The sequence below is a fragment of the Podarcis pityusensis genome (assembly GCF_964106645.2).
Source record: "Podarcis pityusensis genome assembly, chromosome: 7".
NCBI classification, from domain to species: Eukaryota; Metazoa; Chordata; class Lepidosauria; order Squamata; family Lacertidae; genus Podarcis; species Podarcis pityusensis.
The window spans coordinates 24,253,840-24,276,269 of record NC_138031.1 but is presented as its reverse complement, the minus strand read 5'-3'; the positions used below and the strand labels follow the sequence as shown (position 1 = coordinate 24,276,269).

The 22,430-nt window shown below is 40.8% G+C and overlaps 1 protein-coding gene across 3 annotated transcripts in view; it reads right to left on the bottom strand.

The window, feature by feature from the left end:
* The window catches only part of STK3 (serine/threonine kinase 3), a 107,404-nt gene that overhangs the window by 24,344 nt on the left and 60,630 nt on the right, over positions 1–22,430 (bottom strand). The window contains exons 10-11 of one of the 3 annotated variants that reach the window (XM_081013869.1): positions 21,682–21,857; positions 11,966–12,004 (exon numbers count right to left, since the gene is read on the bottom strand). In XM_081013869.1, the coding sequence (XP_080869995.1) occupies positions 11,981–12,004; positions 21,682–21,857 (200 nt within the window). In that variant the 3' untranslated portion in view covers positions 11,966–11,980. Of the gene's footprint in view, positions 1–11,965; positions 12,005–12,347; positions 12,381–21,681; positions 21,858–22,430 lie in introns of those variants that run through there. The other 2 variants (XM_081013870.1, XM_081013868.1) reach the window with 2 other exon arrangements.

Sequence of the window (22,430 nt, the reverse complement as noted above, 5' to 3'; positions counted from 1 at the left end):
AGATGGAACTAATACATAGCCATATTAATTAAAACAGAACTTGTGCATGCAAGCATTTTGAATTTTATTTATTTAAGCATCGTTGCTGAGGCAATTATAATCTATTAGAAGGATAATTTTTAATTTCATTGCATTTATTAGTAGCTAGAGATGGGTAGAACATTTTGAAAAGAATGGTGAAATCAAAACTAAATGGGTAGCATCCACAACTCTGAAGATAAGCAACTGTAATTCAAAGAAAAGCAATTGTAGCTACAAAAAATAGGATTGATAATCCAAGAGGCTAAACAAGCTAGTACTATGGAAACAAAGAAAGACACGCTTTGCCAGTATCAAGCAAGAGAAGCAAACTATATCAGAGAGATAATACAGCTTTGGATCCTACCCCCCCCCCCACCAACAGCATTTAGACATCCTCTCCAAAATTAGTGCTGTTATGTAGCTCCAAGGACGAAAAACAGTCTACAAAGAAATTTGTATATTATTCATAGCAGAAGTGACAGCTAAGAAGGTACAGAGCAGCAGACCACTCACCTATAACCACAGTTTGCAGACAATCTTTATGAATTATTTTCATTCATGATTTTTAAAATAATTTTATAAAGAGAGCCAGTGTGGTGTAGTGGTTAAGAGCGGTAGTCACGTAATCTGGGGAACCGGGTTCGCTTCCCAGCTCCTCCACATGCAGCTGCTGGGTGACCTTGGGCCAGTCACACTTCTTTGAAGTCTTTCAGCCCCACTCACCTCACAGAGTGTTTGTTGTGGGGGAGGAAGGGAAAGGAGAATGTTAGCCGCTTTGAGACTCCTTAAAGGGAGTGAAAGGCGGGATATCAAATCCAAACTCTTCTTCTTCTTCTAAAGGTGCTGCCTACTATCCTGACATAACTGTTTCTTATTTCTGAATTTATTTATTTTTTGGAAAAATTGGTCACAGCCATGCCAGCTCCCTCGTCCAATAAAGCGAGATGAGCACTGCAACCCCAGGTCACGACTGGACCTAATGGTCAGGGGTCCCTTTACCTTTATGTCTTATCTACCTATCATTTGCTGACAATGTTTTTATGTGTTGCTTATGTGTATCTTAAGTATTATAACACTTACAACACTGTCTGGAATGTTGGCGGGCACAAAATCTGTTTTACATGAGTGTACATGAAGTACACTCTGGGTATTTTCTTTTCTATCATGTTTGATGCTGTTAAATCAAATAAGGGGGGGATGAAGGTTTTATGGTCATATTTGCAGGGGTTGGAGTAGATTACCTTTGGGGATCCCTTCCAACTCTACCATTCTATGGTTCTGTGGTTCTATAATATTTGGGGGGGGGTTAATCCTGGTGTTTATTTTGCTCTAGGAGGCTTAGTTTGGTCAAAATAGAGTATAAACTTCCAGAGTTAATGCAAATTACATTACTTTTGTTAAATGAGTCACCATAGATGCTAGAGGGCTGTGAAAATTTGTGTCCCAGGCTTTTTAGACTTGTCTACCCATGTACTATCTGGAACCAAAGTGTTGCATTGGTTTCCAGATGTGAAATATTTTGGCATTATTTTCAGCTCTCCCACCTCACTAAAGTACCTGCTGAGAGAACTAGTCACAAAGTGGGAGCTCTCCAAGGTCCTGCAGGCACTTTGGGTGCCAGGAACACTCAATGGGACACAGCTGGGCTTCTGCTGTAAGCCTTAGAGCAGGGCAATAGCAGATGTTCTTGCACAAACTTGTGCACTTTCCTCATTTGTCAAGGTCAGACTTTCATATCTCTCTGTCATAAAAAATTGTTTTGTTATTGTCTCTATTCCAAACCAGAGTCCACCTGGCAGTGTGCTACCAATCATCCTTGTCTCTGATCCCACTCAGAACTTTGTTTGAAATAAAATATTGTCAATTTTTGTTTACACATAAGCCTATATCCATACATTAAAAAAGCATGTGATACCCCTTCTAGAACAAATTCTCAGAGCGCTATATACTATTGAAGTTATTATCATTTTGATAAAGATGAAATCTAAAAAACTATAGGGCCAAAGCATGGTTGTGGAAGCTAGCCAATGACAAAAACCTGACAATTTAATCAACTCTCATTACCCCAATGTATACAATGTATGTCAGATGACGTTTGCCACTCTTAAAGGTCAAGCTACAATTGACAAATATTTATAGCTTCAAAAGGAATGTGGTTTCACTAGAAAGGAGTTAAGAAGTCTGTTTCTTACTTTGTAGACTTGTTACACTTTTTCAAATTCATTTTATTATTTTCAAATGGCACACATATGTCTTGATTAAAATTTTAACAAATTGCGACACACACTGATATTATATACATTTAACGAGCCACCCAACAAGATGATGTGCCGAAAGTTTTATCTGTTACAGATTTTCTATTTGTGGCTTGAAACTAATTGAGCTTTTAGAACTGAACTGTCAATTTTTGAACTTTAACTGGGTTGTTCTTGTTCTCTGAGAAGTTATTAATATAGCAACATATAACAGAGGCCATGTTCTCAAGTAATGTGCTAGTAAAGGTAAAGGGACCCCTGACCATTAGGTCCAGTCGTGGCCGACTCTGGGGTTGCGGCACTCATCTCACTTTACTGGCCGAGGGAGCCGGCGTACAGCTTCCGGGTCATGTGGCCAGCATGACTAAGCCGCTTCTGGCGAACCAGAGCAGCGCACAGAAATGCCATTTACCTTCCCGCCGGAGCAGTACCTATTTATCTACTTGCACTTTGACTGCTTTCGAACTGCTAGGTTGGCAGAAGAAGGAACCGAGCAACGGGAGCTCACCCTGTCACAGGGATTCGAACCGCCGACCTTCTGATCGGCAAGTCCTAGGCTCTGTGGTTTAACCCACAGTGCCACCCGCGCCCTCAAGTAATGTGCTAGAACTAAATTATTTGGGATGAACTTACTGCACTGTCATTTCCATGTCAAAGTTATACTCAATTATATCAATTTAAACATTGCTTTAAATTAGTTCATTCACCTAACTTGAATGAACTAAAATTTCAAAGATTATTAGTTGAAGACAGAGGGTGGGAATTACAGCATCTTATCTAAAAGAATGTTTTAATGCAATACAAGTGCATGTTTTAGTAAACTGCTATTATGATTATTACCCATTTAGATATGGCTGAAAACTACATGGTCTCCAGCTTATGTTCAAGAAGAGATACAAGAACATCATTTTTCCAGGTATGCTTATAAAAATCTGTGAGTAGTTTAATTTGGAAGTCCTGGACAGTAACTCCAAGCAATCCTTGACCATGTAAAATGTATTATAAATAGTTCCATGTGCAACATTCATTTGGAAGCTCACTGGAGACGAATAATGACCTTGTATTTTGTTCTCATTTACTCTGAATTAGCCAAACCTCCTGTTTCCAATACACCTGGCATGGTTTAATTACAGCAAACAAAACATCATTTAAACAAAAGGTGACCTTGAACATAATCTATCAAAACACTAGTTAGCTTTAAAAGTTCGCAGTTTTTAACAAACTGCCAAGACATGCAAGAGCAATTTTCTATATAAGTTCATACATCTTTTAAAGCAACAGATTTACCACATTTAAGAAACATCTGTATATGCTTTTTAAAACTGCAAGGGTTTCTTCTTTATTAATTCAAACCCTTAGATTTCAATAGCCATATAAAATACAGCTTGTGTGTAAATATTAAGGTCATACTAAATACGGTTCAAAATGTTGTAGAGTGATGGTTTGTTAACCTTGGTAACCCCTTAAATAGCTTTAGGGTTTTTGTTTTTTATAAAAAGGCAGTCATGCCCCTTACCCACATACTGGAATCCCTGTTCTCCAATGAGACATTAAAACTTAAAGGAAGTAACCAACATTATTTCGGGAATATATCTACTTTGGCTCAATGCATGAGCAACAAACAGTGATGTTAACAATGTCTCAGCCCTTAACAAAAGTAAACAAAACAGATCCCTGCTGAAAGTTTGTATATGGAACCTAGACAAGGAAAACACAACAGAGGGGAATGGGGGTCAGAGAAGCAAAGGGAAATTTGCACAGGGTTATGACAGTGCAGTTGTACCACCTGAAGGTAAGTTTACAGTGAACAAAGATCAGTACTTCTGTAATAGCTACCTCACTTGAGTACTGCGTACATGTTCTAAATTACATCAATAATATCATGGCAATCCATGGTGAGCTATTTATTTGCATGGTGGGCTATTTATTTGCATCTGCACAATGGGAAACTACTCATGCATGTCTACACCTTAATTCTGCATATTCTGACAGATGCATATAGGATTTGGCCATATGTGGCCAGTTTAAATCAGTGGGAAGTGCAGCAGCCAATCTGAATGTACATACTAAGGCAACTTAAGGGCATTTTAAAATCACTGGTCATGCTCCTGGAGTGTGTGATGGCTGTAGGCAGATCATTGCCCATATTATGTACTGTATGTCTGAACTTTGCAGATAAAATGGGTCACATTCACTTCCAATGTAAATGGCTCATTAACTGTAAATCCTAGGCAGGAGATGGCCATCGCCTCCAGCAGTCTGATTTGCTTGGTTGAGCTTTTGTCATTGCTTAAGGGTGCAGACAAGGCCCTTAGGATTTGATCAACTACCTGTTCACTTGATCTTTACCTTTTGTGGCTGGTTCATGCTAGGCTAGGAAGCTTGCCTGAGATGGTACACAGGTAAACACCTCTCCAAGATCAAAGGAATGGCAATACCGCTACTGAAAAGATCACTGTTAAACTCTGACCCAAAATAACTATCAGTAAATTTCCAACCTACTTTTTTAAAGCAAGGTAGTGAAGTTTTCATAGTCAATCGTTCTCCTCTCCTCCCTCCACATCATAATTGTTCACAGCACTTTAACTATGTGGTCTTTATTACTGCTACATGGAAATCCATTGGTGCTGGCATAGACTAGTTGGTTTATTCTGCACATATATTTGTCTCCAAGTTTGGCTCAAAGTATTACTTGGAGCTGCAAAGACTAAAATTCAAGCTAAATTATGAGAGACAGTTTCAAGGCAGCTCTTAGATTCTGCTATTCCAGGCACTACCAGCAGCTGCCAATCTCAAACAGTTCCCAGGAGCAGTTGGAGGGGGGCTTTCTGTCCATTGAAGTCCTGGGACAATTGCTGTTTACATGCTATTGGGCTCTCATGTTTACGGTTAATTAGTACAGCAGATTTGAAGCATTAAAGCTTCTAAACAACCACGGGTATGTTTCCGTGGGAAATCTACCCATATGCCATGTGACTTGCAGGGATCAGGTAGACATCTAATCCTCACACATGACATGGTGCCCATTTCCTAGCCATGGTAGAGCCAATATGGATAGTAGCATCATGGGACTTTGTCAGGCACAGCAACCTCCTCCTCTACCTGGAGTGCTTGAACACGCAAGAAAAGTACTCTACGCATGCTAAGCATCAATATACCACCTTTGCTTCTTCCTTTCTAATAAATGGGACTTCTACCGCATTTCCTGTGGAGTACTGGAGTGCAACCTGGGAACCCACAATTCTTCTATGTAGATGATCGTTAGAAATGCAACAAAGCCACATGCCCCACAGCAGGAAGCTGTGAAAGGGGTTCAAACAGATTGCAGCAATATGGCAGAAGGGCTAAGAGCTGTTATTCAGTTCCTCGCTCTCCCCACCCTACACCGCCCCCGCGGAAAAAAGCAGGCTTCAACTTGAATAGTTTCCAACTTCTAACAGTTAAATGTTATGAAAATAATTCTGAGCTGGAATCATTAGGAAATATGATAGAGCAAGATTTGGACTGGGCATTACTCAGACAGGACATTACTATCTCACTATAGAAAAACTAATTGCCCCACTGTAGGTGTTCACTGCTTTCTATCTCACTGCTCTAATCTGTCACCAGTAATCACCGGTTGGAGAATGAAAGTAAGCCATGCCCACTCCAAGTGAGTGGCCAAACAAATCATAGTTTTAAAGCAAAGCTGCTGGGTTCGGGCATAATGCCAACCCATAGTTCATAAGCCTAACAACAACCTATGTCTTCACATCATGGTATTGTTTCCAGAAAACAAACTATGGCTTAGCATTATGTGTAAACTAGACCAATGTACACAAATTCATGAGGTTAAGAAGAAGAGAGGGGGGAATTCAACAGGCTCACAAAAGTATATTCACATACGGATTCTCCTCCTCTCTCTGGAAATGTTAACACATTTTATAAAATGCAACTCATTGGTTACCTAATAAATTAAAATGTGACAGAAAAGGTAGGTCACTGATATTTTAATTAATGTTGTGAATACCATTTGATTAGCTGCCTCTTCAAACAGTAATCAGCCTGGCAGGTTTGAAAGCGATATTTTTGACAAGCGATTATACAACACTAATAGAAGACAATTACCTGTCACAGAACAGAGTACCAGGGTGCTGTCGAGAAGTACCTGCAAGCCTTCAGGTACATTTCAGATTAAGGAACTTGTGGTCCTTAAAAATACTAGCAGAAAAAGTAGCTCAGTGCTATCAAAACTTTGTTTCCATTGAAGAATTTAGAATCCTTGGGGAAGTCATTTAATTAGAAATACTGAAAACAGTTTTCAGCTGATGGCTTATTAGCAAGCTACCTGAGCCTGGATTAGAAAGCAAAGATCTTTCTAGTGGAACTTGTTTAAATAGTTTTCTTACTCTCAAGCATGAAAGCAAGGGAGCCAATTTAAAATTTTATTTATTATAGAATTTATATCTATACAGCATATCCTTATACCTTATTGTCACTAAGCCAAAGTACATGTAATTGAAATAATTGTATATTCTTCTCCTGCCTCCCCATTCCTCCATTTCCCCCTTTTTCTGTTTTGTTTCCTTATAGCTATTTTAATCTGTAAACACAGGCCTGTCATAACTGTTATTTGTAAAGCACCAGGCACATGGGTGGCCCTGAATAAATAAATAAATGCAATTTTCAATCATTCCCCAACTTAAGAGAAAAAGGCAGCTAAATTTGACAAGTAATTTAAACAAAGACAAGGTCTAAGAAAGGATCCACGTTGCAGTCTTTATTTCAGGTTCAATGCTACAATTTCTTTTTGTGCAGTACAACAGATGGATAATGTAATTAGTTCTCTCAATCAGTGCAGATTATCACAGCAAATCATTGCAGTGGTTAGTAATTTTTGCCCAATCAGCATCTGCTGCAATCACAAAAATACACCGTTTCATGAAGTGCCTTGTATTAGGGCTTGCTTACACCTCCATTTTCAAATCAGCTGCCATTTGCAATTCAGGACAAGTAGATTGATCTTCAAGGTTCTTCCTATACAGTGGTACCTCGGGTTAAGTACTTAATTCGTTCCGGAGGTCCGTTCTTAACCTGAAACTGTTCTTAACCTGAAGCACCACTTTAGCTAATGGGGCCTCCTGGTGCCGCCACGCCACTGGAGCACAATTTCCGTTCTCATCTAAAGCAAAGTTCTTAACCCAAGGTACTATTTCTGGGTTAGCGGAGTCTGTAACCTGAAGCGTATGTAACCTGAAGTGTATGTAACCCGAGGTACCACTGTACTGGACCTTTTTCTTTAAATTCTTAATATGGTGTGAGAAGCTTTACTCCAAAGGCGGGTTACCTCCACTCTGCAGGCCTAATTAGGCGCTGATCCCAAAGGCCATTTTCCCCAAACCACACCTACTTTTCCCTCACCAGATGTCACATGGGAAATCGAATGTGGACCAGGTAAACTCGTGACTCTGAAGGATAAATCAAGAGCTTAAAGCAAGCTCCCAGTTGTTCATTTGCAAGTGACAATCTCAAACAACTAACAATGAGCCCCACTGGGATTGGCTGCAGAAGCAAATTCCCTGCCCAGTTCATTCTGGGCCAATTATTCAACTGGTGCTGACAGTGTGCCTTCAAAGGGGCCCCTTCGAAGTTGTCACCTGGTTGTTGTCCCTGGGGTGTTAGAGGAAAGGATCCTGCCCACCCACCCACTGGATCCCATTCCCCTCCCTGCTTCACACATTGGGCTTCTGCACAGGAAGAGTGAAAACCAATATAGCTCAGCCCAAAACAAACAACTGAGCTTGCCTGCGACGTGGCTCCAAACTGCCATGCCACATAGATTCTCTGACATGGCTGATATATATACACACACACACACACACACACACACAAGCTAGAATTTTACTATAGCAAGCAAATAGGCTGACAGAGCTACTGAATAATGTGTTTCAGATATTCTGCTAAGCAAGAATTAAACTGAATCAGGTACAAAATATTGGTAAAGGGAGCTAGAAAGAAAACAGCCTAGCAGTGGGCACCACTTCGAAATCAACTCCCTTCTTATCTCTGCTAACCAAGAAGATGAGTCCAGAAACTTCATTCTCTTTGCTCTGCTGGAAATGGAAGATAGAAAACCCTGTTAAATTCTGCTAAATTTTAAAACGGCAAACTCACTCTTAATCTCTGTACTCAACAAGAGCACAGATAGAAAAAAATTGTCCTGCCTCCCCCTGGATTAGGCACACCACCCCAGGTGCTGTTTGTTTCCAGAAGCTTTAATGCTCAATCAGTACCAGACATATGCAAATCACCAGTCAAAGCAGGCCATACACATCTCTACTCAAAGGCATAGGTATACAAGGGCACAAGCAAAGAAGCTGATCCAGCAACACATCCCTTGCTTTCCTGTTAGGCACAACTTAGCACAGCAATTTAGCACTGCCCCTTGAAAGCTGTTCTGTTCATGTCTGCACTAGTGTCGCCGGGAACTGGGTGATGGGGGCGCTGTTCCCACTTCCAGAGAGGCAGAGGGGTCAAGCACAGCATTCCCCTCTGGAGAGACAGGGGCAGACCCTGTATCTGACTCCAAAGGTAGGGTGGTCAGGGCAAAAGGCACAGTAAGAGCTTCAGAACAGGACTCTTGAAAACCGTGGGGCTCGCAGCTCTCCACTCTGATTGACAGGGCATGACAGCAAGTTGAGGGGAATTCCCACCCACCCACCCACCCACTTTGGGCCTCCCTAGGATTCTCAGCATCGAGCTCCTCTGGGTCAGAACCTCCCAAGCCCACTGGAGCCTTCCCTGGGGTCCATAGCAAACCACCCCTTTGCAATATCCTGACTTGACCAATCAGTGATGTCTTATGTTCTGTTTGGTGAAAAGACTTTTACAGATTGCTCAGTGGTGTAAGATTCTACAAAAATAAACCCCAAAGCACCCAAAATACTTGGAGTTCCTTTAAAAAAAAAGTTTGTGTGCTTTTCTTTTCTTAAAAAACCCAAAACTTTATAAGGGTTATAAGCATGATGAGATATGTACCGTATTTTTCGCTCTATAACACGCACCAGACCATAACACGCACATAGTTTTTAGAGGAAGAAAACAAGAAAAAAAATATTCTAAACGAAATAGTGGATATATGATTTTTGTGGTTCATGCTGTGGCCACAGACATGTGATCTGATAGTGAGTTTGGAGTAGCCCAATGCAAAAATCCTGAGGATCCATGTGGATCCATGCTTTGTAACCATGGAGGAGGGAAGGAAGGGGAACCATGGATCCTCTGCTCACGACTGCAGCAGATCCCCCCTGCCACCCGCAGGCATTCGCTCCATAACACGCACAGACATTTCCCCTTACTTTCTAGGAGGAAAAAAGTGAGTGTTATGGTGCAAAAAATACGGTATATATATAAAGTACAGTGACTGTGATGGAGTCTGCAAAACAAACATTTTTCCTAGCTCTCCAGTTTAGAAATGAATTTAAACAGATTTTTAAATAGATTTTGAGCTATTCTTCTCTGAAACGCCTCAAGCAAAAAAGCAGCTCTAGGTGTATTTGGCCCCTTGTATGGATTTGAGATAAAACAGTTCCGAAAATTCCTGGCAACGGCAAAAATATATGCACAATGAAGTTTTATCCTTACAACACCCCCAACTTTTGAAAAGAATACATTTTAAGTGCTTGGTCCTAAGTATTTTAATAAGAAAGCTGTTCACCTACACCATTGTAGAATTCAGGAAGACATAGTAATCAGCACTTTTTCCCTCTCTCCGACAGGAGTGAATGAGGAAATAAGAGTACTGTTGAACACAAATTCCAAAGGAGGGAGAGGCTGAAACAGTTACTTGGGTGCAGGACCAGTTATCTTTGCTAATCAGGGATTCCAGGCTAAAAGGGAAGGTGCTGAGAACGTGACCAAGAAAATACTTGTATACCACAATTTCATAAAAATATCAAAGCAGTTTACAGCAATCATATATATACACAATAAAACCACATAAAAATCTTACAGGGCTGGATATCTCTTCCCTTCCTTTGATGGTAGCTCCTTCAGCTTGCTTACAGCAATTCAAAGGATGAACTGCAGCTAGTAAAAGAGCTTTTCTTAAGTAAATGTCCACTGCGCTTTACATCCTAGCCAGAAGTAAGCCCCGGAGTTCAAAAGAGCTTACTCCCATGGAAGTATGCATAGGATAGTAGTCTTAGAGGAATATGGTGAAGAGCCAAAATTTGTAATCAATCAGTACTATAATGAGAATGCAGCAACTTTTCAAAAACAGGCTTTTAATCGTTTTACTTGAATTTCTGGAGTATTCTGAAAACCCTAAATGATCCCTAAATGAAGGATTTTACGTGCCAAAGGGTTAATCATAAATTCTGATTTTTAAAAAAGTCTAGAAGAGCTTTTACAAGCACTGTGGAAGCAGAGTTTCACAGTGATCTAACTTTAAAAGCTGCAGCTATAGACTATAGCATAGCCTGTGAAAATTCACAGGAGTTTTTCTTTAAGGTGTTGCAGGACTTTCACTTCTTCAAAAACTCATCATTAGCTGGTCCAGAACAGAGCCGCAAGATTATTAATGGGGCCAGGGCATTATGTCTGAGTTTTGTCAGCTACTCCAGCTCTTAGTCCGTCTCCTGGTCCAATTTACAATGTTGGCTTTAACTTTAAGAGCCCTAAATGGCTTGGGATTTAGTTACCAGAAGGGCACCTACTCAGTCCTGATCATCATCTTTTCAAACACAGCTCTGAATGTCGCCATCAAACGATTTTTGGTAGAGGCACTCTTCTTCCCGGAATGGTTGCCTGGCACCATCTTTGTGGTCTTCTGAGCCTTTTAAATAACATGCATCTGATTGTCTGGCCTCATTTTAAAATATGTTTTGTTGTTGTTTACTTTTAATAAAGTTTATTGCTTTATGTTGTATTTTTATTGTTGTATCTGTTTTGTGAGCCACCTATAAAACATATTTAAATACAATACATAAATATTTGAGCCTAATATAATATATTTGCAAAAGCAACAAAAAGCCATAAAAATAGAAATAACAGTTAAAAGCTAAAAAAATGAATCATGGTTTCAAAGTTTTTAGAAAGTCATATGCTCATTAACATAGATAAAGCCTATGTTATTAATATATCCATACAGTCAGAAGAAACTGGAATCTATTCTGAAAATGCATATACCGTATTTTTCGCTCTATAACACGCACCAGACCATAACACGCATGTAGTTTTTAGGAGGAAAATCCGTAGGCATGCCACCCGTAGGCATTCCCTCCATAACATGCACAGACATTTCCCCTTACTTTCTAGGAGGAAAAAAGTGAGTGTTATGGTGCAAAAAATACGGTAAATGTTTTGGCAGTGTCATGGTGGAATTGGACATCACAGATAATAAATGTTGACTACCAGGGGCAGCCAGTATTTTCTGGAATGCTGTAGATATAGCTATATAGATGCTGTGCATTGTTTCTCTTGATACACATGATTAGGACAGTCAAGCAAAAATTCAAAATAAATCTCAACTTGCAGTGCCAAATTAATGTGGCAACTCCCCTATGACTCTGCAAAGCCTGTGAAAACTTAAACTAGAATTCTGTTCTCTTCTGGCTGCTGTTCCCATGACAACAGCTCTCTAAATCACAGAAAACAGGTCAGGTTTTTAAAACTACCCACAGTTTCCCCCACTAGTTTTATACTAACCAACCTGTTTAAGATCATCAGAGGACTTGTTGCCATAGCAGCTGCGGGAGACAGTGGAAAAAAGAAGACCATTATGTATTCAGAGGGACAACAGAGAGAGGCAGCTGCCTATATATTTGCCACTTCCTCCCTCATCATCTTTTCCCCCACCCTCATCTGTAAACCTCTCTAGGCTCTTCATTACTTTTCAATTTTAAATCCAGTATCCAAAGCACGCCGAGGAAAGGTGTAGACTCCCATACCCTAAATTTAGCCTGGAGATGAGGATCCCAGTGCTATTAAAACAAATTTACAAGCCATGGTCCCTCACGAATCATTTTTGTGTATATATACTGAAGAATGCTAAATATAAGTTACTTTCCATACCATTTGCACTAGAGCTGGTCTACTTTCTCACTGTCAGTTGGTTTTGGAACCCTAAAATGGGAGAAGGGTGTCAGCAAAATGTGAATTCTTCCATTTCATTTTGGGAGCAGAGGGGTGGGAAGGGAAGCTTCTTAATTTACTTCACTTAAAATCTACAGACTGTGCAGCACAGCAGCAGATAAGCTCTGGTCCACCACAGTCACAGTCTTTCCTTCTCAGAGTGTCACCTAATGATATATAAATTATTTTAAAGATGAAATAAATAAAGTGTTATTCCTTTAGCATCTTTCCCAGAGGCACCCGAGGAAGACAAGATGGCAAGCAGTTCTAACTGCTACTGCCATAGTACCAAAGTTGCCAGTATAGTGACACCTTTTATTTAAAGACAGAGAGAAATATAAGCATCCTCCCCACACCTTGAAACTATTTTAAGCTCAATTTATGGTCTCCAAAATGCCCACCACCAGTTAACTACCTGTGGGTAAGAGTGGCAAAGGGGGGCAACCATTTTGATCCATCCAAAATACTGCAACACAGAGAATGGGATTCGCCTCTCACCTGAATAACTTTAAAAAGATCTGGAGCCATAATCTTTTACATTTGGTGACAGAGTATGGTCTGAAGGTACATGAGGATACCACCTTGATGAAGCTAAGCAGGCCAGGGTCTGGGTAGTTCTACTTTGGGTTCCATGACAGAAGAAAGGTGAGATATTAATGTAATACAATACAAATCAAGTGGGGACTACTAGCTTCTGGGAGCCAAGAGGAGGGAAGCAAATTCAGGCAAATGCCGAGGGCCTTCTGGGTGGGGGGCCGCCCTGTGGAGCGGCCTCCCATCAGATGTCAAGGAAATAAACAATACCTGACTTTTAGAAAACATCTGAAGACAGCCCTGTTTAGGGAAGCTTTTACTGTTTGATGTTTTATCGTGTTTTTAATATTCTATTGGGAGCTACCCAAAGTGGCTGAGAAAAACCAGTAAAATGGGCGGGGTATAAATAATAATAAATTGTTGTTGTTGTTGTTGTTTGCAAAGCTACATTAAAGAATGGTTAGAGAATAATGTTGCTTCCAAGCTCCCAATGCATTCTTATGTAAGACATGGTGATTCTGATCCAAGCCTTTAACGGTGTAAGAACTATGTATTAGCAACCACTAAACTGGTACTATACTGGTATAGTAATTCATATTATTATAAACCTTTTAAACTGGGGTGGTATTGTTTTTGTTTGTTACTATGTATTAATATTTTTGTGTTTTTATATTGTAAACCGCCCTGTGATCCTCGGATGAAGGGTGGTAAATGAATGAATGAATGAATGGTTGGGCTACAGATTCTATGCTACGTGGATTCATAATATGTTTTTAAATGTGAAAATATATATATAAAAACTTGAAGACAACAAAGTAACACACGCACAGCAACAATTAAAAAAAGCAAAACTAATTCAGCTAGAACACATCCAATGATGTACATAATTAAACTTAAAAAGCACAAGTTCATTTAAGATGTAAATTACAGTGGTGCCCCGCAAGACGAATGCCTCGCAAGACGGAAAACCCGCTAGACGAAAGGGTTTTCCGTTTTTGAGTTGCTTCGCAGGACGAATTTCCCTATGGGCTTGCTTCGCAAGACGAAAATGTCTTGCGAGTCTAGAGATTTTTTTTTCGCTTCCCCCCCCCCTTTATCTAATCTGCTAAGCCTTTAATAGCCTTTAATAGCCTTTTAGCAGCTAATCCCCTAAGCCTTTAAGCCTTTAATAGCCGCTAAACCTCTAATAGCGCTAATCAAGCCGCTAATAGGGTTGCTTCGCAAGACGAAAAAACCGCTAGACGAAGACTCTCGCGGAACGGATTAATTTCGTCTTGCGAGGCACCACTGTATCTCAGAACTAGGCTCATGATAGTCAAATTGCCTGAAGTCCAAAACCCAAATCACACTGATGTGTAGGGGGTGGGGGCGGCTATGAAATATCTGGTCTGGTCTAGTTACAAACATTTCAAAGCTGTCCCTGAACTCAGAAGGCTACTGAGCTATGTGCATGAGATGTATTAATATGAACAATTAGTTACCAAGGCAACGAAGACAAATATAACTGCTGCTTCATCACACTATTCTCACCATTTTATTTTATTCATTAGAGTCCTCAAACTATTCATGAATTATGAACCTGTTATGCAACTAAACAGATGTTAACAGAGCTGGCCAGCAACCTTCACAACCTACCGATTCTCCTAAGAGTCAATTCACTACAAAAACCATTCTAGCTTGTCTTATGCGCCCAAGGCCTTGTTTTCATTTAATCTTGATGTTCTAGGAAAGATAGCATTTCTGAACTTTGTGTTGAATCTTAAAAGAAGCAGGAAAGGACTGTGAAATTTGTTGCAGGAAAACCTGCCTTATCTCATAAGTGAGGAAGGAAACACATGAGATGGAGTGAAAAAGGAATCCAAAGTTTATTTCTGAGCAGAAACACATGAGATGGAGTGAATAAGGAATCCAAAGTTTATTTCTGAGCAGAAGATCCAGCGGGATCACTCCTCAAAGACTGGACCCTGAACACACCTACAAGCCATCTTTTATAAACATCCCAATCAGAACGCATGAGTCCTGTCTTTCCCTTATACGGTAAGAAAGCTTAGGCTATGCTGTCGGCCTGTGATTGGTTCCCTTTTGCCACATAGCAGAGCGTGCGCACTGAGTCGTGGCCTCTATGTCTACATATCAAATGCCTAGCTTTCCTGTACTTTCAAGCTATGGTGCAAACAAATCATCACCTATAGCTTGATCCTCCGTAGGAAAGCTTTTATACATCAAAAGCAATTTTCTAGACATTGTAGCTTCTACGGTAGATTCTATCATGAGCCTAAGGGCCTGCAGAAACAAAGGTATAATACATGGCAGAATCAACAACAACAAAAACATAACCAATAATCCTCCTATCAAGGTTTTAGGCCTCCCATCTGGGGAAGCCATGAAGACAACCAATCCAGATTCCAACTCTCCCAAGTCTGTACTGGAACATGGGCTACTGCTTCCATATGATCAGCTAGAGTACGAATAGCCTCACCATTATGAGATATGTTGAAACAACAAACATCTTTTGTTAAATTCAGTGCGTTACACATCCTGCCCTGTTTGACCAGGACATAATCCAGGCCCATTTTGAGTTGCAGAATGGCAGTTCTACTTTCATCTAATTGTGGAGCCACCACCCGCAGAGCCTGAGCGGTTGTGTTGGTGACTAGTTCCACTACAGCCTGCAGCCTAATGATGCAGTTCAGATTATAAATAGGCTCCTGGAGCCCCGCCACCAATTCATGAGGGTTTCATGTAGCCAGGCCATAATGTTGTATTATCCTTTCTGGAAGCCAACCATTAGTCCCATACCAACTTTGAGCCGAGCCTCCAGCTACCGTCACTATGGTCCCTGCCACATTCTGGATAGTTCTCCTCCTTCGGTGGGTCAGATAAGGGAGAACCCACATGGGGGGGGGGGAAGGGTGGCTAGATAACAAGCCCCGTGCCAACTGGAAGGAACTTCCTTATATGTTCAATGTCTGTACACCCACCACAGAAAGGAGGCATTCCCTCGGAAGGTAACTCTGGCTTCAAATATGACCTTGTGGGTGACGCTGCCTCCTGGTAGTGCTCCACTAGGATTCCAAACGTGGCTCAATAATTTTGAACATCTACAATAATCAAATGTCTTTTGGGTCTGGTTCCCACATGTCCAGTTGTTAACATCATGGCGCCACCAATTGTGGGTGCATGACAAAACTCCCACCCCAGTGCTGTTTTGAGTCTTCTTCTGGCACACACACAGCCCACCTTTTAAAGGCACCACTTTAATTCTTTGCCTTGTTATACATTGGGGGCCATTCTTTGAGGTTCCCTTTGGTGAATCCCACATCCAATACTAATCCAGTGGTGTTTAAAGGATATAGTAGGAGAGGCACACCTCCCAACAAATCACAGAGTCCTAGGGAGCAAACTAGACACTTTCCCCCATTTGTTGCTACCTCTTCTGCCATTGCTGCTCATTTATGATATTTTGCCAACTTTCCCCACTGCTCATCTTCTCCACTTCCTTCCTTCCACCTTACAGAGAAGAATAAAACTACAATACAGAGTAAAATGAAAATGAGGAGACAAGCATCTTGCTTCCAATCTTCCCCTGTGCATTGATAGCCAGCGTCTGGAGCAGCTACTGCAGAGGGTCGTCACTCTCACGGTGCACGTGACCCAGTCAGCTCCCGGTGTGACTAGGTACAGGGGGTTTCCTTGTCAAGATTACCTTTAAATCAGTTTCTGGATGTTGGGCACATGACCACATGCCTTCAGCTCTCTTGATACATGTGTGGTGGATCAAGGGCGCAATCCCCTCCACCCTTACTGCTGTTGGTGAGGTCAATAAGACAACGCATGGGCCACACCATTGTAGTTCAAATGGGTTTTCTCTCCACTCTTTGACCCACACTTCGTCACCAGGCTGGAACGGGTGCACAGGCTCCGTTAGGCTAATGGGGGTGTGCTCAATGGTCCACCTGTGGAGAGAATACATGACACGAAAGAGAGACTACACTTGCTTCTTTAGCACATGGTCACCCCATTCCATTAATCCATGGTATAAGGGCTGAATAACAGGTGGCGGCCCGCCATACATCAATTCAAGTGGTGAGACTTTTAATTTTCCCTTAGGGGAACACCTAATGCAGAATAGGGCAAAGGGCAACACTTCAGTCCATTTTAAATGAGTTTCTTTGCACAGTTAGGCTAGTTGAATCTTTATAGTCTGATTCATATGTTCGCTTCTTCTCGAACTCTGGGACCTCCAGGCCAATCACATCTCCCAGTGGGGTCCCATCCACCTTCTCTCTAGTTGGTTAGTATCCAACCTCCACACCACTGGCCTTGTCCTCTTCTTCTTCCTCTCACTACAATTCCTCTATCTCTCACTGAGCCACGTCCTCCTCTTCCTCCGCATTCCACTCTCGGGCATTCATTCTTCCAGTGTCCTTCTTCTCGGCATATAGCGCTTTGGTTCGGGCCTAAGCCCCCACTTCGCCAACCTCCTTTTGCTCCCCAGCCTCCTTGGTATGTGGGAAGTCTGGCTGCTATGGCCGCGGTCAATAAATCCACTTCCCTTTTAAACTTCCTTTTTGCTTCCCTTTTCTCTTCCAAATCTCTATTCGTATATACTTTCCTAGCTACTGCCACCAACTGTTCTGGATTCATTCCAGCGAATCCTTCCAGCTTCTGAAGCTTCCTTCTAATGTCTGGTGCACTTTGCTCCACAAACTCATATTCACCATTCTGCGGTTTTCAGGAGCCTCTGGGTCTAATGGCCTTTAGTTCCTATAGACTTCATGAAGTTTCTCCAGGAAGGTGCCCGGAGACTCATCTGTTCTCTGTATGATTTCCTTCACCTTGCTAATATTCAGTGCTCCAGCTTTCAAGCCTTCTATTATGGCCTGGTGGTGTCGCTCAAGCTTCCTTCTTTCCCCCCCTTCGTTGGGGTCCCAATGGGGGTCTTGATCTGGATAATTCTCCGCCACCCAGGCCTGTGTGTTGGCTGCCCCATGCCTCTCTGCTTCTCGCCTGAGCCATTCCTGTGCTTGTTGATCGACCCTTTGCCTTTCCTCAGTACTGACAAAGGTCATCAGTAATTGCCTGCAGACCGCCCAAGTGGGATAATGTATTTCCATAATTGAACTAATCAAATCCGTTATGGCTTTGGGCTTTTCAGAATAGGGTGGGCTATGTGTTTTCCAGTTCAATAGATCCATGTATGAGAATGGCACATACGTCCATATCCTAGGGTTATATTTTTCCTTATCATCTAGAGGAGTTGTTAGATTAGGCACTTCCTTTAAGGGGAAGATTCTTGCCCCTGGTATCTTGTTGCATGGACTGCCCAAGGATTCCAGTGCCACAGCACTTGGTTTGGGATCTGGGTGGAGACCATATTCTGAATTTTCTCGTCACCCTTCCTTTTCAGTTTGCTCTGCCGCCCCTGTAGTCCCAGCCTCTTTTTGTTCGTTATCATCCGATCCTTCCTTTCCTTTAAATAGTTTTGGATAAATGAGGGCATAGGGAGGGGGTTGCTTCCAGTGTTCCTGGTCAGGGTGAGCTAGGATAGCAGGGGCTATAGGCTGTAAGAAGGATTAAGGATTAAGCACATAGCAGGTAACTTCAGAAATGTGTGTTGCTAAATAGCCATCAAACCCTGTGAAGCTTACTTCTGAATATATCTGCATAGAACTGGGAATATGGCCCCACAAGGGAAGGCAACTATCAACAGAAAAAGTTGCCCACCCCTTGTATAGTGTTAGGTGTGTAAGCCTATATATACCCTGGACCTGCACACACACACACACACGTACACACACACACACACACACACACACAGAGTGCAACATGGCTATAAGATCAGAAGCTTTTGCTTCTGCTTTTAAACTAAATTTATCTACCACAGATTTATTTTTTTTAAGTTGTGCAGAAACGTGTTTACAGAAATCATTGCATTTTTAATTTCATTAGGGTAACGGCAGCTAAGCTATAATACAGTAAGACTCTAATAAAATACCAATTTACATTGTTTCTGAGATTTCTATCTAAATGCTGTATATTATCCTTAATCTTTTCAATGATTAAATCATGTTATTCTATTACCTAATCAGCTGTCACATTTAACATTTGTAGCACTAATTAAATACTTGCTATTTGCAATGTCATCGTTTTGCAGCGATTGTTATGTTTTAATGTATTTGTTGTTCTAAGAATACATTAAAGAATCATGCCTTTTAGTAACAGATGGCTTTAAAAAAAAATGCTCAAGGCATCAAAAGTGTACTTAAACAACAGTGTAATGCCAACACATGATATGCACGTTCAGTGTTTAATGTTAAACAATCTGGATACCAGACCTGTTTGGTAGTAAGTTTAGCAAAGGCAGGAATCTTTCCTTTGGCACTGATGTAAAATGCATTTGCCTTCTCTATTTGAATTATTCTACCCAGGGAGAAAAAGAGGCACTTCACTTAACATGTAGATGCAGTTAAGATAATTGATTCAATCAGCACTGATGAGACTTTTAACAGTTATCTTTCTAAATTAAATCAATTCCTAATACTAATGCCTGCATTTTGAGCCATTAGGAAAACTTATCTCTTTTGGAGAATGTAGACTCTCATTCATCTGTTAGAAAAATAATGCAAAATTTAATAACTTTTATTAAAGAATGTGCTTTTAAAATAATACTATACTAATTCATGATCTAGCTAGCATGTTGACTGTTTTATTTTTCAGCAGATTTTAGAGTATAGATTAGGTGGTATTCCTTTATCATTTTAAAGCAGTAAGCAGATGGGGAGACAATCTCTGCTAGCCAACTACAATCCTAAAAGGCAGGCAAAAGAACATCAAGATACTTGCAATTAAGTTTTCTTTCAACCTCCGTACTGCTATCACTGATGTCCAATCCTCTGAACTGACTCTCATGCTTGCACTCAGAGGTGCCAGCTTCTCTGGATGATTGAGGGGGCCCAATGCAATGTCCTGATGTCACATGCACGACATTGTGTGACATTGCAAGGAGCCAGGGGGCAGAGCCCAACACCCTCTGAACACTGAGGGGGCCCAGTACCCTAAAAAAATAATAATAATGAGGTCCCCAAGTGTCTTGACCGTCAGGAGCTGGTGCCTATTCTTTCACTTAGGTGATCCTGGGTGAAACTCAATCCTTCATTTTTAGAAAGAATGAGGATATTGACCCCTGTAATGGTCTGACAAGAATTAAACTTGTATCTTGCTAAGAGCAGCTACATTGTCCTAAAATAACACTGGGTGCTGATTCATTTTTTACATTTTGGAGTTTAAACTGCTACCCTATTCTTTTAGAACACACAAAATTAGTCATTCCTGATTGCATTCACTGATAAAATCCTTAACTAGATCCCATTAAGGCAAAATCCAACAGAGATAGAACAGAGTTCCTTAGAACTGAAAGTTATCCATTATTTACAATTTTCATGAATTACTTAAAGACTGTATGTCAGCAATCTAAAAAATTGATGTCAATTTTAGAAAAGCATGAAATGCATGCTCCACAATGAGTTATCCTTTAACAAGTGTCAGTATCTATAGCCACTAATATGAGTAAAGCAAACAACTAGAGAAAATAATTGAATTTTCCACATACTGTACTACTCAGAACACCTACAACGATTATTACAATCTGTCAGCTCATAGGAAGAGCTACAAAGTGTGATGGTTAAAATAACTGATAACAAAATCTATATACTTAATGCATGACTACTGCTATCACAAAAAAATAGATAATACTTCTTACACAAGTTTAACTCAATTTTCTAATGGGTGGCCTTAATGTATACTCCCATACAGTTAAGGTGGACAATACAAGTAAAATATTGATCAATTAAGTTAGCTTAAAGATGTATATACAACAAACATTTGCCTGGTTAACACACTGAAAAGTGGGCGTTTGTTTTTACACTACAAAGTGTGTACAGAAAACATTCAGCAGGATAGAAGGAACAGACCTATGATTGAGTACAAGTGAAACTGAAACAGGGTCTAATAAGCAGCTAGTCATAGGATGTTCACAAACTTCCTAAATGGCTGAGAATGTAGAGTCAGATTCATTAGTTATTTCAGTGGTGATAGAGAGAGAGAAAACTGATGGATCACAAAGGTTTCACATGCCAAATAAAGAATTTTATCAAAAAACTGCAGTTTGCTATTCAGAGAAGATGGGAGATGCTGTCAGAGACAAGAAACCAAAAAGATAAACTAGGCCACTTCTACATTGCTAGGTTCAAGTTCATTTGACAATATGTAATTTTGCATGCACATTGGGAGAATGCACACAGTGGCTGAGATAAGTCTCTAATAGTACAGAAAACGATGAAGAGAAGGGACCACTAAACTGCAGAACACGGAATTCACAGTCTGAAAAACCCTACAATGCATCCTGGATCAGTGTTTGAAACTCCCATTGTTCTAAGCACATTTTGCAACAGGGAATTTCATTAGGGAACCAGTTTCTGAGCTCTGGGCACAGCACTGCACCTAAGATTTCAGATTAAAACAGCAGAGTGGAAGGAAAGGTGGACTTTTTTCTGCCTCCCCGCTTCCAGCTACTCTATGAAGACTGGAGAAGAGACCCTCTAATACTGTCCTGGATTATGCTATGTAGGTGGCCATATTCCTAAGCGATTGCTACACTGCTAAGAATTCTGTATAGTGTTCATGTTCGCTGAACCTCAGTTAGAATTACTACACCATGCAAAGATACCAGGAAAGCAAACTGTACAGCAGTACTTACAAAATCAAAATCGCCATCTTGAGGAACCTTCCAGTTATCGGGAAAGACATTCTTTGATATATGGTAAGATTCATGCATATTCTGGTTGCAGTTTTCATGGCTTTTATTCTTGGAATCCTGTTTATCAAAGTAGTCCATAAAAGAAGGTCGTTGAGCCTGTGGTGATGTTGCATTTCCTAGTATGAAAATTAGAAGGCTGTGGTTAAAATTTAAAAGAGAAAAGCAGTAAGTTCCAAGTAAATTGTGTTTATAACGGAGCTGCTCAAAAGATACCAATAGGCAGAGTTAATGTTTGTTTCCTAGAAATTGGGTTCCCAGGATAGGGTGACAGGGCAAACAAGAAAGAGGCATGTAATCAGAGCGACAGAAACCTAATGAAATACCACTGTGATGCAAATGAGTGCAAAAAGTGGCTTATGGCTCAGTTAACTCAGGATACATCTACAGAATTAAACAAAGTTGAACTACAGTGGTACCTCTGGATACAAATGGGATCCGTTCCGGAGCCCCGTTCGCATCCAGAAGCGAACGCAACCCGCGACTGCGCGTCTCACAATTCGCCGCTTCTGCGCATGCACGTGATGTCATTTTGACCGTCTGCGCATGCGCAAGTGGCGAAACCCAGAAGTAACACACTCCATTACTTCCAGGTCGCCACGGAGCACAACCCAAAAGCACTCAACCTGAAGCACATTTAACCCAAGGTATGACTGTAATATAACTTTTGCAAATCCTGCAACTGGAGTCCA